Raw genomic sequence first — 13,197 nt, 5'->3', positions numbered from 1 at the left:
GAGATGGGTGTCGTGGAGACCAGAGGAGGAGACAAAAGGGGGAGTGGTCATCAGTGCCCTACGTTTAAGTTTGTCTCTTTTTCTGAGTTGAGGAGGCCTGAGCCATTTTCTTGGAGCCTTCACTCTTTGAGCTCTCTCAGTCCCACTATAGTCCTCAGAATTCCAGGAACTGTGACAGTGTTTGTATCCTGCTGACTCTCGGAGTAGATTCCAGGATTGAGGAATGGATCTAAACAAAACATTCTGGCATATGTAAACATGTCAGTAGGTGTTAGGAAAGGAGCTGTTAGAAGGAGAGAGGCTGGGGGAGGAGAAAGGGGTGAATGAATGATGAGGCAAGGTCCTGACCCTCGAGAACGGACTCGTCCTTCCAAGGGTGAGGATGTGGGTGCAGACCTGGCGTGCCGCTGCAGGTATACTTCAGGATAGCTGAGTTCTGGTGTATTCCTGGTGGGGAGTTTTGCTGCCTTGAATGCTCTTAAGGAATAACTATGTCTGACAACTGCATAATATCCTGCTTTGAATATTAAAATTGCAATAATGTATAACTAGGTTTAGGGCATGTTTTCAGATATTTAAAAGAAAGTGTTGTTAATGACTAAATAATTTCCAACATTCTATATAAAAATTACTATCCAACAATTGCTTAGTGCCACAAGCAAAGCAGCAGCAGGGACTAAAGGGAGAGCATCTTTTAAAAACTGCTTCTCTGCTGCCACAGTGATGCCACACCAAGGAGGGTGGGGTGTGTACCATGTGGTCCTGGGAGCAGGGGAGTGATGATTTCCGCAGGACTACTGTGTGCCCCATATGTGGATATGGTGTTCCACTTGTGTTTGTATTAATAGCATCAGAGCCCGTTCATTCATTTAACAAATATTTATTGAAACCTCCAATGCCAAACACTGCTAAGGCACTGGAGATATTAGTCCACAGAACAAAGATCCCTGCCATTATGGAGCTTATTTATAGAAAGGGGAGACAGCTCATAAACATCAACATGATAATTACATAGCATGTTAGAAAGTAACACATGCTAATGGAAATAGAAGTTGAGCACAGTGAGGGTAGTGGAGGGGGAGTGCCCAGGAGTGGAGACTGTGGCAAGATATCTGGGGGGAGAGGGCATTTGGGCAGAAAGAACAGCGACCCTGGGGTGGGAGCATCCTGGCACGCTGAGGAGTAGCAGGGAGGCCAGTGTGGGTGGAGTGAGAGCACGGGAGGGCAGGGAGGAGGTGAGGGTGGTGGAGGTGAAGGTTTGGTCTTGGATATACTGACCGGGTCAGGTCTTGAGACATAATGAGTTTGAGATGCCTGGTAGAAATCCAAGTGGAAACACTGGGATATGTGAGGCTGGAGTTTTGGGAGCGAACTGGGCTGGAAATACACATTTGGGAGGGAGGGGTTGGCACATGGGTGGTATTTGAAGCCACGAGACTGAATGAAGTCACTGAAGGAGTGAATGCAAATGGAGAAAGGGACCAAGGACTGAACCTTGGGGAGCCTGGACATCAAGAAGTCAGGTGGTTGGAAAGGATCGAGTTGTGAAGAGATAGAGGAGCCCCCAGTGGAAGCCAAATGCAGCCGTGTATCAGAGGACGAGGGAGTGAGGAGCCATGAGATGCTACTGAGAGGTTAAGATAAGAACCAAGAGCTGACCGTTGGGTTTAGAAGTGGAGGTCATTGATCACGCTGAAGATAGCAGCTTGAGAGAGTGGTGTGGGGGCCCAAAGCCAGATTGGAGTGGGCTGGGGAGAGAAAACAGGGCGAGTGGGGCTGGAGGTGGCAGGGAGTACAAAGTGAGGGGCTGCTGGCCAGCTGAGGAAGAGGCCGCGTGGAGGTGTGGAGAGGTGAGCAACGCCCACCTGTGTGCTGGCCAGACAGATCAGGGCAGGGCAAGGAGGGGCTTGGTTCTTTACTCCTTCTTCCCCTTCAGCTCAAGATCGTGTTAGTTTTGCTTATTTGGAGGAAAATTAAGTTAGCTCAGTTTTGGCAGTAGGACTATAAATCTTTTCTGCCTCATCTTTAGTTCCTTTGTCTTTAATGGTAGGGTAGTAGCAGTTTACAGCTGCATGAAACCCGTGTGAATGGCTTTTAGTTTTTGATAGCCGTCATTTTGAAAGGCATAAATTTAGCTGGAGATTCTATTGCATCTGAAAACTTGGTCCTGTTATTTGTCTCTACTTTTAAATTTGATAAAACAGGGATGATCTCTCTGTTTTTTTAATAATCAAAACTTGAACTAGCTTTTGTTCTCCTCATTTATCATCTGTTAATAGTTATCTTGTAAGTAAAACACTAGTAATAAACATTTAGTAACTATTAGCTCTTGCTAGGAGTCTGCCTCTTAGTGTAGCAGTAAAGTTAGTTTGTTGACAAAAATGGAATTGGTCTGTGTATTTTTAATAGACTTCTTGTGTACCTTTGAGAATATTTGCTTTGTGTGTTGAGCCACATGAAATTATATGTGAAACCCTTGACTTTCTTTAGAGCCCTCCATGGGTTCTCTTAACATAGCCATGTTCCCATCGTCTTCCTCACCTCTGTCAGTGGGCCTGCACATTTCCTGCAGCCCCCAATTACTGCTGCTTCAAATTTAACTACTCTCTGGACCCAGAGCTTGTGTTACAAGCTGATTTCATTAGTGAGGATGGGAGGAGAGCGAGTGGTTGAAATGTCCAGCTTTTGAGATTCCCCTAGAGCAGACTCTTAAGACATCTTCTCAACCAGAACACTCAGTTAATTAGCATGAATGAATATTTAGCACAGATACCTGTAAAGTGATGACCCTGAAGCACAGCAAATGTGTATTTTCAACATTTTTATTCTTAGATGCTAATTTTCAAAGCCTTAGTAACCTCAACCAGAACATTTTATTCTTCAGTTACATTAGATAAGAACTTATCATTGTGATCCTAACCTGAATTTTCCACCTCTAAATCCTAAGTATATCCTGCCCTGTATTTTTGTGTCTTATGCTCTACAGTGGCTTTCTGGTATGGAAACCACAGCTGCGTTTTCCATCAGTTGTCTACTAGGTCATTTTAATCAAATGCATGAGTAGTAGCATTCACTTCTGCACTCCAACTTGAACACTTAACAAGCAGATATAAGTAATAACAAATCATCTTTCTCTTCCTAATTATTTAGCTCTGTAAGAAGCATCACTTTGGAATTAACAAACCAGAGAAGATTATACCATCTCCCGATGACTCGAAGTTTCTACTGAAGACCTTTACACATATTAAATCCAATGTGTCTGCTCCTAATAAAAAGAAAGTAAGAATTTCATTTATACAGGCTTTGAATTTATCTTTAATTTTAAATCGAGGAGTAATTTTCCTCTCAGTAAATTTATTTTCAAACCATTTGTTATATCGAAGTACTGTCTGCTCATGTCCTTGGGATTATTTTCACTTCTCTCCTTGGAAGTCACGTATTATCCACAAAATACTTTCCATTTAATTCCTACAGTAATAGATTCATTTCTTATAGGTTAAGGAAAGTAAAGAAAAAGAAAAGTTGGAGAGAAGATTACTTGAGGAGTTGCTGAAGATGTTCATGGACTCGGAATCCTTTTACTACAGCTTGACCTATGACCTGACCAATTCGGTACAGAGACAGAGCGCTGGGGAGAGGGACGGCCGGCCCCTTTGGCAGAAGGTACCACTCACAGCTCAAAGAACAGGATTTACCCTCTGGAACAAATGATGGCCTGTTTTGGCTTTTATGGGAAAACTGAAATACTGTGTTTCTGAGCTGCTTTTTCTCTACCTTTTCTAGGTTGATGATCGATTTTTTTGGAATAAATATATGATACAAGATCTTACTGAGATTGGTGTGAGTAGTTGTCTTTAAAATGTCCTAAATTTATAGTTGTTAAGTGAGTGTTTTTTAATTGTATTAAGATAAATTCTATTTATCTTTTTACTTATATTTTAATTTTTTAGAGACAAGGCCTCACTCTGTTGCCCATAGCTCACTGCAGCCTCAAACTCCTGGGCCCAAGTGATCCTCCCATCTCAGCCTCCCAAGTAGCTGGGACTATAGGTGCGCACCACCATGCCCAGCTATTTTTTTTCTTTTATAAAATAAATTTTAAAATCTCACTGGAATGTTTTCGCCTATAGAATGGGAATCATTTAGCTAGGGAAAACCAAGGCATTATTTTAAGGCACTTTACAGTTCCATGGCCTACCCATAGGCCTATCTTTTTAGCAGGTTCCTATAGGTTAGGAGTGGTTTAAGACTGGGGGGCTAATGTCTGTAGCATTTCCTGTAAGAGGTATTTTGTTCTGGGGATGTTGAAGTCCAGTTTTCCTATAATGATACCAGTCATTTAACTTCCCTGACCTCTGTTTTCTTACCTGGGAATGGGAGTAGACAAATCTCTAAGGCCATTCCAGTGCTGCTAGTATTCAATTCAGGGAAGACACAAAATATGGTGACATTATTGCATGAAATTGCTTCTGGTTTGATGATTACTTTCTTCCTCAGCTCCATCGCATATGTTGGAAAATTATGACTGTCCAAAGACAGTTCGTTCATCCGATCAATATATTTATGGAAGGCCTGCTGTGTGCCACTTACTGTTCTGGACACTTAAACAGAGCAGGCAAATAGCTGAACAGGATGATGTATTTTTTTCTTAACCTTTCAGAAATTTCAAAGCTTCTTTCTTGCTATTTCTCCCCCTTAGTGGTGGTTAGCATAAATGATTTTTACTTTATCTAGCAGTGTCTGCCACCAGATATCTATCATGTCTCTATTGAGAATGAGTCATGAGATTGTTTCACTTCTGTTTATGATGCTGATCAAACTATGACACCAAAACCCAGTGATAGAGGAGAAAATAAGGGCACCTGTAATGAGCATTTGTCCTGCATGCCGACAGTATTGAGCTCTAAAAACATTTTGCAGAGTTTTTGTCAGAATGCTTTTTCCATTACCATTTAAAACTGACAACTTGAAATAAAGGTGACATACATTTCAACATACATTTCTCTGTTCTGTCAAGAGCTTTGCATTTATTGCTAGAACAAAAATATAAATAATGGCAGTGGTGATAAGAAAAATGAATGCAGATAGTCCCTTCACCTCACTATTTTCAACTCTAGCAGCCTTCCTGAGATCCTATCTGCAGGCCTCAGAAAACAAAACAAAACTGTGAGATAGGACCTGGAGTAGCTGGTGATGGAAGAGGATGTGGATTTGGAGTTAATGCTGAGATTAAGGCTGGGTACTGCTTATGGAGATAGGAGGAAAAGCAGGACTCCAGAGCGACTGTCTGGAGCATTTTTTATCCTGTTCTCTCTGTGCGTGCCATCAGTTGAGAAATCTGAGTATTCTGAGTCTGAAAGACACAGAAGAGGAAATCTTTAACTTTAATCAATACTCTCCTAATTATATTGGATGGCATTTTAAAATAAGACATTTATGGAAAGGAGCTTTTTTTTCTGGTTCATGTACTACTTAGATTTTAGCTTGTTTTAGCTTGTGAAGCAAGTTTTTTTCTACACTAGAAAATAAAGTAGACCTATGTGTTTCATAATAAAGTGATCAGAGTTGGCTGTATTTTATTAAAGGCTTAATACAAGTGGGAGTTGAGAATCAGTCTTTAAGCTTTATTTTCCTATACACGATAGCTACATTAGTTAAATACCATGTGGCAGGCACTGTGCTAAACACTTGATGTGTATTATCCATTTAATCTTCCCAACAACCTTGTGAGGTAGCTGTTATTTCTATCTCACAGAGGACAGCGAGGCACAGTGAGGGTGGTTCCCCTCGGTGAGTTAATCAGTGGTGGAGCTTTCTATGCTGTGTTCCCTCTCAGCTCTTTTTGAATTATCACCACAAAGAAAAGGAGAGACCCTCCCTCCTTCCCTGCCTTTCATAGTGTTCTCCAATAAGCAGAAAATATGGTTGAAGGATAGAAGGTTTCTGCTTCTAATAAACTGACAAACATGTGCTGGCTACTGTTTGGATTTAAGAAAGTGGCAGTGCTGTACAGAATAGAAACAATATATTAATATTATTTTCAGACACCAGATGTGGACTTTTGGATTATCCCCATTATCCAAGGTTTTGTGCAGATTGAAGAACTTGTGGTTAATTATAATGAATCGTCTGATGATGAGAAAAGCAGTCCAGAGACCCCCCCTCAGGAGTCCACCTGTGTAGATGACATTCACCCACGATTTCTAGTGGCTCTCATTTCACGCCGAAGTAGGCACAGAGCAGGTGAGTAGAGGGCTGTAATAGCATGCAAATCAAATCCTGGCAAGAATGGAAGAGCTGCAGATGTGTTGAAATGCTAATGACAGTAATGGATTTGGAAGCATAGTTGGCCTCAGAGTGCTTGGTGAGTCTAAATACTGTGCAGTAATTGGAGACTAATTTTTGAGGAGGGGTGAATAGGGAAGTGTTAGCAAAATAAGAAAGAAAAGGAGGTACATAGTAAATATAGAGAGAGAAGAGAAGAAAATCACTTGGGATGTGCTTCTGCATACCAGCATTCCAACTGACAGCCTGTATCACAGTGATAAATCCTTCCTGAGTGCTAATACCTTTGGGAAAACTCTTCTCTTTTAGTTCAGAGGAACTATCTTAGCTTCAACTTGTTAAAAACGATGATGCATACAGTTGTGATTTTGGGTAAGTTGATACTGCTCTGCTTGGCAGTTGCACATTTAATCCCCAAGGCTTTCCTAGAAGATACACATTTGATTAGGAAGCGTAATCCAGTCAGACTAAATAAATTTTTTAACATGTTGCTGAATTCTGTTTTAAATTTTTTCAGGAATGCGTTACAAACGAAGAGGTGTGGATAAAAATGGAAATGTTGCAAATTATGTGGAGACAGAGCAGTTAATTCACGTTCATAACCATACTCTGTCATTTGTTCAAACACGAGGCTCTGTGCCTGTCTTTTGGAGCCAAGTTGGGTATCGATATAATCCAAGACCTCGTCTGGACAGAAGTAAGCATGTCAAATATTTGGTTTGCAAATGATGATTTCAAATAGAAGATTTTTTAAAAAATTAGATACCTGATAGGTTTGGATTTGCTTTGCCAGATATTTCATTCAAAATAATAATTTGTATTGGGAAATGTAATAATCACTGGAGTAATAATTGACTAAGTCATTTATTTAACAGTAAAAAATTTCTTTAATAAAGCAAAATAACTTATTTCACAGATTTAAATTGCTCTTGCTTTAAAGAATACTCTGTTGAATGTTCAACTTTGGAAAAGAGTAAATATAGAAAATATTTGTAGAAGCAGGAAATGTCTTAAAATGGAATCTACCAAAAATCAATAAGATGGCTTTACTCAAATATTTCTTCATAACAGTTGTTTGTTTTTAAAAAATATTGAGCATTTAATTTCTTCCAGTATTTTAACTTTAGTATTGGAATAGCTAAATCATTTAAATCTAATAAGATTACTAAATGAAGTTGATTTTTAAAAATAGTTATATTTGTCTCTCAAAACTCAATTTGTATTTGCAAGAGTTCAGTATAACTTTATTTTTTAAAATGTTTTATTGGGGTTTTTATTCTTATAAGCCACCTAAAACCTTTTTGGAGAAGTAGACTGATACATAATCTCATAATTTCAAAGTTTGCACTTTCAGATATGTTTTAGTTTAGTCTAATAGGGAAAAAAATCAGATCTTTGGCTTAGCATTTGACTTTAAAATGATGGTTTTAAGACAATTTTCTTACATTTGGGCTGTCAATAAATTATTTAAAAGTAAGAGTAAAGATGGAATAGACAATGATATCTGTTTTAAACATGGGAAGGAAAAAAAGATTTTGTATCACTTCTTTGTAGGTGAAAAGGAAACTGTTGCCTATTTCTGTGCCCATTTCGAAGAACAACTGAAAATTTACAAAAAACAGGTGGGCTTTGATCTGTAGTAGTAAATGTTCCTTAATATTTAGAAATGACTGTGTATCTCTTTAAATTTCATGAAAATAACATGTACTATTCATAATCAAAATAGCATTTATCATGAAGTTAAAAAACACATAAGCTAAGAGTATTCTTAATATTCTTTAAGAATAATCATTGAGTCAGATACTTTAGACTGTGTTTGGATAACATAAAGAAATTAGACTGTTATCAATTAATTATTACAATCCAAGAAGTATCTAGACTAAGAATTGAAAGTCATCCCTCAGTACCACCTATAGTTCTACCTCCTGGAAATAACAATTTGATGTGTATCTTTCAATATCTTTTTTTCTCTGCCCATATGTATTCATACACTCAATATAGGAATGCAATCATATAAACCGAAATCAGTTGAAAACTGTTAGGTGAAATACAAGTTCAATCATTTCCATACAAGGTTAATATGTAACAGTCAGTAACACTCTTATCCATTAGTGATGACCAGTCTGAATGTGTAATGCCATGGAATGTATAATGAATGTGTAATGTATTTTTCTTACAGCAACAGAAATAAAACAGGAAGAAGTAGCCTAAAATGTAATAAACTTACAAAAAAATACCATGTATATGGAGAAGAAAAACAAATAAGAATTACTGAAGAACACAAAAGAAAACCTGACTTAAATGGAGAGGAAATACCATGTTTCCTGGAAGGGAAGACTCAATATTGAATAGATTTCAGTTCTTCCCAAATTAATATATAGATTTTATGCAATCCCAAACAAAATCTCAGCAGGGAAATAGAAAGCAAACCCTCAGACTTAAGACATTTATGAAGTCTGATAATAAGAGATAAAGGCAGACATTTGAGTTTCAAAAGGAGAATTTCATGTTGTTAGAAAGAGCATAAGTTGGTACAGCCATTTTTGTATAGCATTATCAATTAAATTAAACATGCTTATACTGTTTAACCCAGTGATTTTACTTTTTGAAAACTATCCTACATGTCCTTTACAAAAATCAGTTGAGATGGATTATGGATTTAAATGTGAAAGGTTAAACAATAAAGCTTTTAGAGGAAAATATAGAACATCTTTTTGACCTTGAGTCTTAAATAGAACTTAAGAAAGCACTATTGTCCCACGTTTTTAATGTATTGTTATTTATCACATATTTTATTAGTTGTTTAATAAAGGGTAATGCCCATTTAGGAAATAGTTTTTGTTTTAAAAACAATAACACTATAATGAAAAAATTGATTTTTTTCATTTATTTATTTTTATTAAATTTATTTTTATTAAAACTTTATTATTTATTAAAACTATTTAATTTTAAATATTTAAATACTATAAATGTTATTTATTAAAACTTTGTTAAAATTAAATAGGGCTTTAGCCATGATGAAGAAAATTGATAAGTTTGACTTTATTAAAATAAGGAACTGCTGTTTATTAAAAGACATCATTTAGAGAATGGAAAGGTAGTTCACAAAGTAAGAAGATATTTAAGATTTTTGGTTGCCTATATGTGACAACGATCTCATATCTAGAGTATATTTTTTAAAACTTTAAATCCATTTAAAAATATGTGCAACCCAAAAGAAGACTGTACAAAAGAACTGAGCAGATTCTTCATGAACAATTATATCCAGAAAGCCAATAAACGTATGAAAAGATGTTCTACTTCAGTAATTTTCAGAGAAATGCAAATTAAAACCACCACTCACACAATGGAATGGCTAAAATAAAAAAGATGGGAAATACCAAGTTTTGGCAAGGATGTGGAGCAACTCGAACTTTAATAGATAAAAATTTTAATTTATCCAAGAGAAACGTGTCCAATCAAGGAGGCATGTGCAAGAACATGCATTGTAGCATGGAAATAACCACATTGTTCATCTGGAAAACAGTGGGTAAATAAAGTATTGCATATCTCAAGGATTGATTATAAATGCGTAAAAAGAATGAGGTAGATCTATGTGTACTTACATGGAAAGATCTTAAATCACATTTTGGAGTGAGAAGAGAAAATGCTATAATGACATATGGTATGTTAACCACTTAAAAAAAATCCCACAAAACAAAATCGTGTCATTTTTACATGTATGTGGTTATCTTCCATTTATTCCATCTGTGTCTACACACATATGGCATGCACATTTACATAGAGATGCATTATGTGAGCTGAAAGAGCACACACCCAGCTGATAAGAGGAGTTACCTCCAGGGAGGGCTATGGGATTGGGTTGTGGTCAGGAGGGATTTTACCTTATTCTACATTTGAATTTCTTTCAATGTGAATAAATTAGTGTAATTAGCAATATGTGTAATTTTAAGTGTTAATAGTTACATTTAAAATGTAGTTTATTCTTTGTATCACACAATCTTAAAAATGAGACAGTAGTAAGGTGTATAAGCATAGGAAATAACCACTTCCCACGCTTGTCCCTGTTCCCTGTTGACTTTCACATCAATTTTGTAGGTGTGTGTATTGAGCAGACACTTTCTGATTTCTAACAGTACCCCAGCAGTGTTCATTTATCTACCTTCTCCTGGCTGATTACTTTCCAGGGCGCTGGGCCCATGGTTGGTCTGACTCAGCCGTGGTGACACCATTGCTCTTGCCGGTGATTGGTTTAGGCGAGGGCCTGTGTGTGTTCACTGGGGATTTGGCCAGTGAAGTATGATGTGGGGGAACTGTCCCATAGGAGGCTTCTGGGGAAAGGTTTCTGTGAAGGAACAAGCCCCAGGATAAACAGTGAGCTGGCAGAATAAATGTACTGTGAACCACTGAATTAAGCCATTCTAGAACATGCTACCTCCAGACTTGTTCTGAGATTTGAGGCAATTATTTGTCATTTGCAGGAAAAAACACCTTGACACGTGCATATAAACAATTCAAAATAGAAATAAAAAGAGGGCTTTACCATGTATACTATTTTGCACCTATTTTCACTTAAGATCTAATGGCTGTTATTTAATCATTTCTCCATTGGTAGACCTTTAGGATATACTAGTTATTTTTGCTATTGTAAAAATTATTCAGAACACATCTTTTATTTATTTTGGGACCCAAGTGTCCCAAAATAAATACATTTCTGGAAATGACATTGCTGGATCAAATAGTATATATATTTAAAGTTGATACCTACCACTCTGTTGCTCCCAAAAAGATCAAACCGGTTTTTACTCCCAGCAACAGTAGTTCCCCACATATACACCAATGCTGTCTGTATTTAGTATTCACATTTGCCTGTGTAGAGGTGAAAACTAGTTTTCTGTTTTAAAATTTGCATTCCTTTGACTATTAAAAAACTTGTAGTTTCGTGTTTATTGGCTGTTTGTATATTTTCTCATGTGAATCTCCTGTATCCTTTGTCTGCTTTTTTCCCTTATTGAATTTATAGCACTCTTTATATATTATTGGTTTTTCTGTTGCAGATATATTCTGCTGGGTGTTACTTTGATTTTTTTTTTTAACCTTTGCTTATACTGTCATTTGGTACACAGGCTTAAAATTTTTATATTATCACATCTGCCCCTCTTTTCCTTTATGCCCTCTGAGTGTTATGCTTAGAAAGTCTTGTCCCACCCTGCAATTAAGGAAACATTTAAATTTTCTTCTAGCTCTTTTATAACTTGAAGAAAAAATATTTAGATCATTAATGCATCTAGAATTTTGTACATAATTAATGAGATGTTAGGAGCTGATGTAAGCTACTCCCCATATAGATAATTATCCCAATACCATTTATAGAATAGTCCATGTTTGCCTCCACAGTGGTCTTGTTAGCATACCTTAGATTCCTCAGTGTACATAGATTTGTCTCTGGGCCATCAGTCCTGTTCTACTGAGTCATTTATCTATTTCTACACTAGTACCACAGTTTCAGTTGCTATAGATTTAGAGTATATTTTGCTCTCCAGTGGGGTAAGTCATCCCCCTTTATTATTATTAGTTTCCAAATTTTTTCCAGATATTTACTCTTACAGATGAACTTTAGAATTAACTTGTCAAGTTCATAAAAAGATCCTGATTGAATTTTGGTTGGGATTGTTGAGTGTATAGATTAATTTGGGGAAACTTGACATCTTTACAATATTGAATCTTGCCATCCATCAACATGGTATGTATTTCCATTTATTCAGATTTTCTTTTATGTATTTCAGCAAAGTTTTATAGTGTTCAGTATGTAGGTTTTATATATTTTTAAATTATTCTGGATATTTAAAATATTTCCTGTTATAAATGACCGTGTTTTCATTATGTATTCTAGCTGGTTTATTACAGATATATAGAAAAACTATTAATGCTACTGATGTAAGCAATTCTAGTAAACTTAAATTTATGAAACGAAAATTTAATTTTATAGGGAAAAATTGATGCTGAGTGGATTACTTTCTAAGCATGGCTATAAAATATTTCTAACATATAATTCCAAATAAATCATTTAAAAATCACACTAATGATTCTAATGTCTAATTAAATTTAATTTTTTCTTTTTGTTTACTCTTACAGGTTATTGTTAACTTGGTAGACCAGGCAGGAAGAGAGAAAATTATTGGTGACGCTTACCTGAAGCAAGTGTTGCTCTTTAACAACTCACACCTCACTTATGTTTCATTTGACTTCCATGAGCACTGGTAAGATCACTTCTGAGATGAGTTTTGATCAGTTACAATGTTTGTGGTAGATGCTGCCCCAGGGACCTTAGCTTTAGCTTCTCTTCTCTGCTGGGAAGAAAAAATTTTTTCTCCTCGTTGTTAGAAAGGGAAGTGTAGCATTTATTTACGTAGTCTTAATTTTCATATGGGCTATATTTTGGCTCAAATTTTGAGTTACTTGTTCCCAAAATATTTAGTCTTTCTCTTCCAAAATGACGTGGAGACTTATAGTTCTGTTTTTACTTTGGTCACACCAGTTAAAGAACTTCTGGTGCATTTCCTTTCTGCTTGAGTCTGAGCAGAAGTAATAGAGTTTCCTTACTTAAAAATTACCCAGCTGGCTCGTCTTCATGCTCTGTTAGTAATATTTCTTTCCCTGTGGATAAACTGCACTAGAGTTTGCTCTGGAAAAACAATAATCTGTGAATCACTTTGATGGTGCTTTTAACTTGTGTGTATTCTGAGAACAAGTTTCTTTTGTCATAATCCTGACTCTAATTTGGGTTAATTTACCTAGGTATTAGAAATTTGATGGGGAAAGAAGCTTTTGATATCTGTAATAATACGTTTCAATGTATTCTTAAGCGTGCTTTTTTCCATAATGCAGAATAATTAAAAACATTTATACAAT

General features: G+C 36.4%; 1 protein-coding gene across 2 annotated transcripts in view; it reads left to right on the top strand.

Moving 5' to 3' along the window:
* INPP5F (inositol polyphosphate-5-phosphatase F) overlaps positions 1 to 13,197 on the top strand; it is an 80,781-nt gene that overhangs the window by 52,004 nt on the left and 15,580 nt on the right. Inside the window, exons 4-10 of one of the 2 annotated variants that reach the window (XM_045568817.1) lie at positions 3,151 to 3,279; positions 3,496 to 3,663; positions 3,784 to 3,840; positions 6,045 to 6,243; positions 6,803 to 6,982; positions 7,840 to 7,907; positions 12,421 to 12,545. In XM_045568817.1, coding sequence (XP_045424773.1) covers positions 3,151 to 3,279; positions 3,496 to 3,663; positions 3,784 to 3,840; positions 6,045 to 6,243; positions 6,803 to 6,982; positions 7,840 to 7,907; positions 12,421 to 12,545 — 926 coding nt within the window. Of the gene's footprint in view, positions 1 to 3,150; positions 3,280 to 3,495; positions 3,664 to 3,783; positions 3,841 to 6,044; positions 6,244 to 6,802; positions 6,983 to 7,839; positions 7,908 to 11,937; positions 12,029 to 12,420; positions 12,546 to 13,197 lie in introns of those variants that run through there. The other variant, XM_045568818.1, reaches the window with a different exon arrangement.

Source organism: Lemur catta, chromosome 14 (assembly GCF_020740605.2).
Source record: "Lemur catta isolate mLemCat1 chromosome 14, mLemCat1.pri, whole genome shotgun sequence".
NCBI lineage: Eukaryota > Metazoa > Chordata > Mammalia > Primates > Lemuridae > Lemur > Lemur catta.
This window is presented reverse-complemented; position numbering and strand designations above follow the sequence as displayed.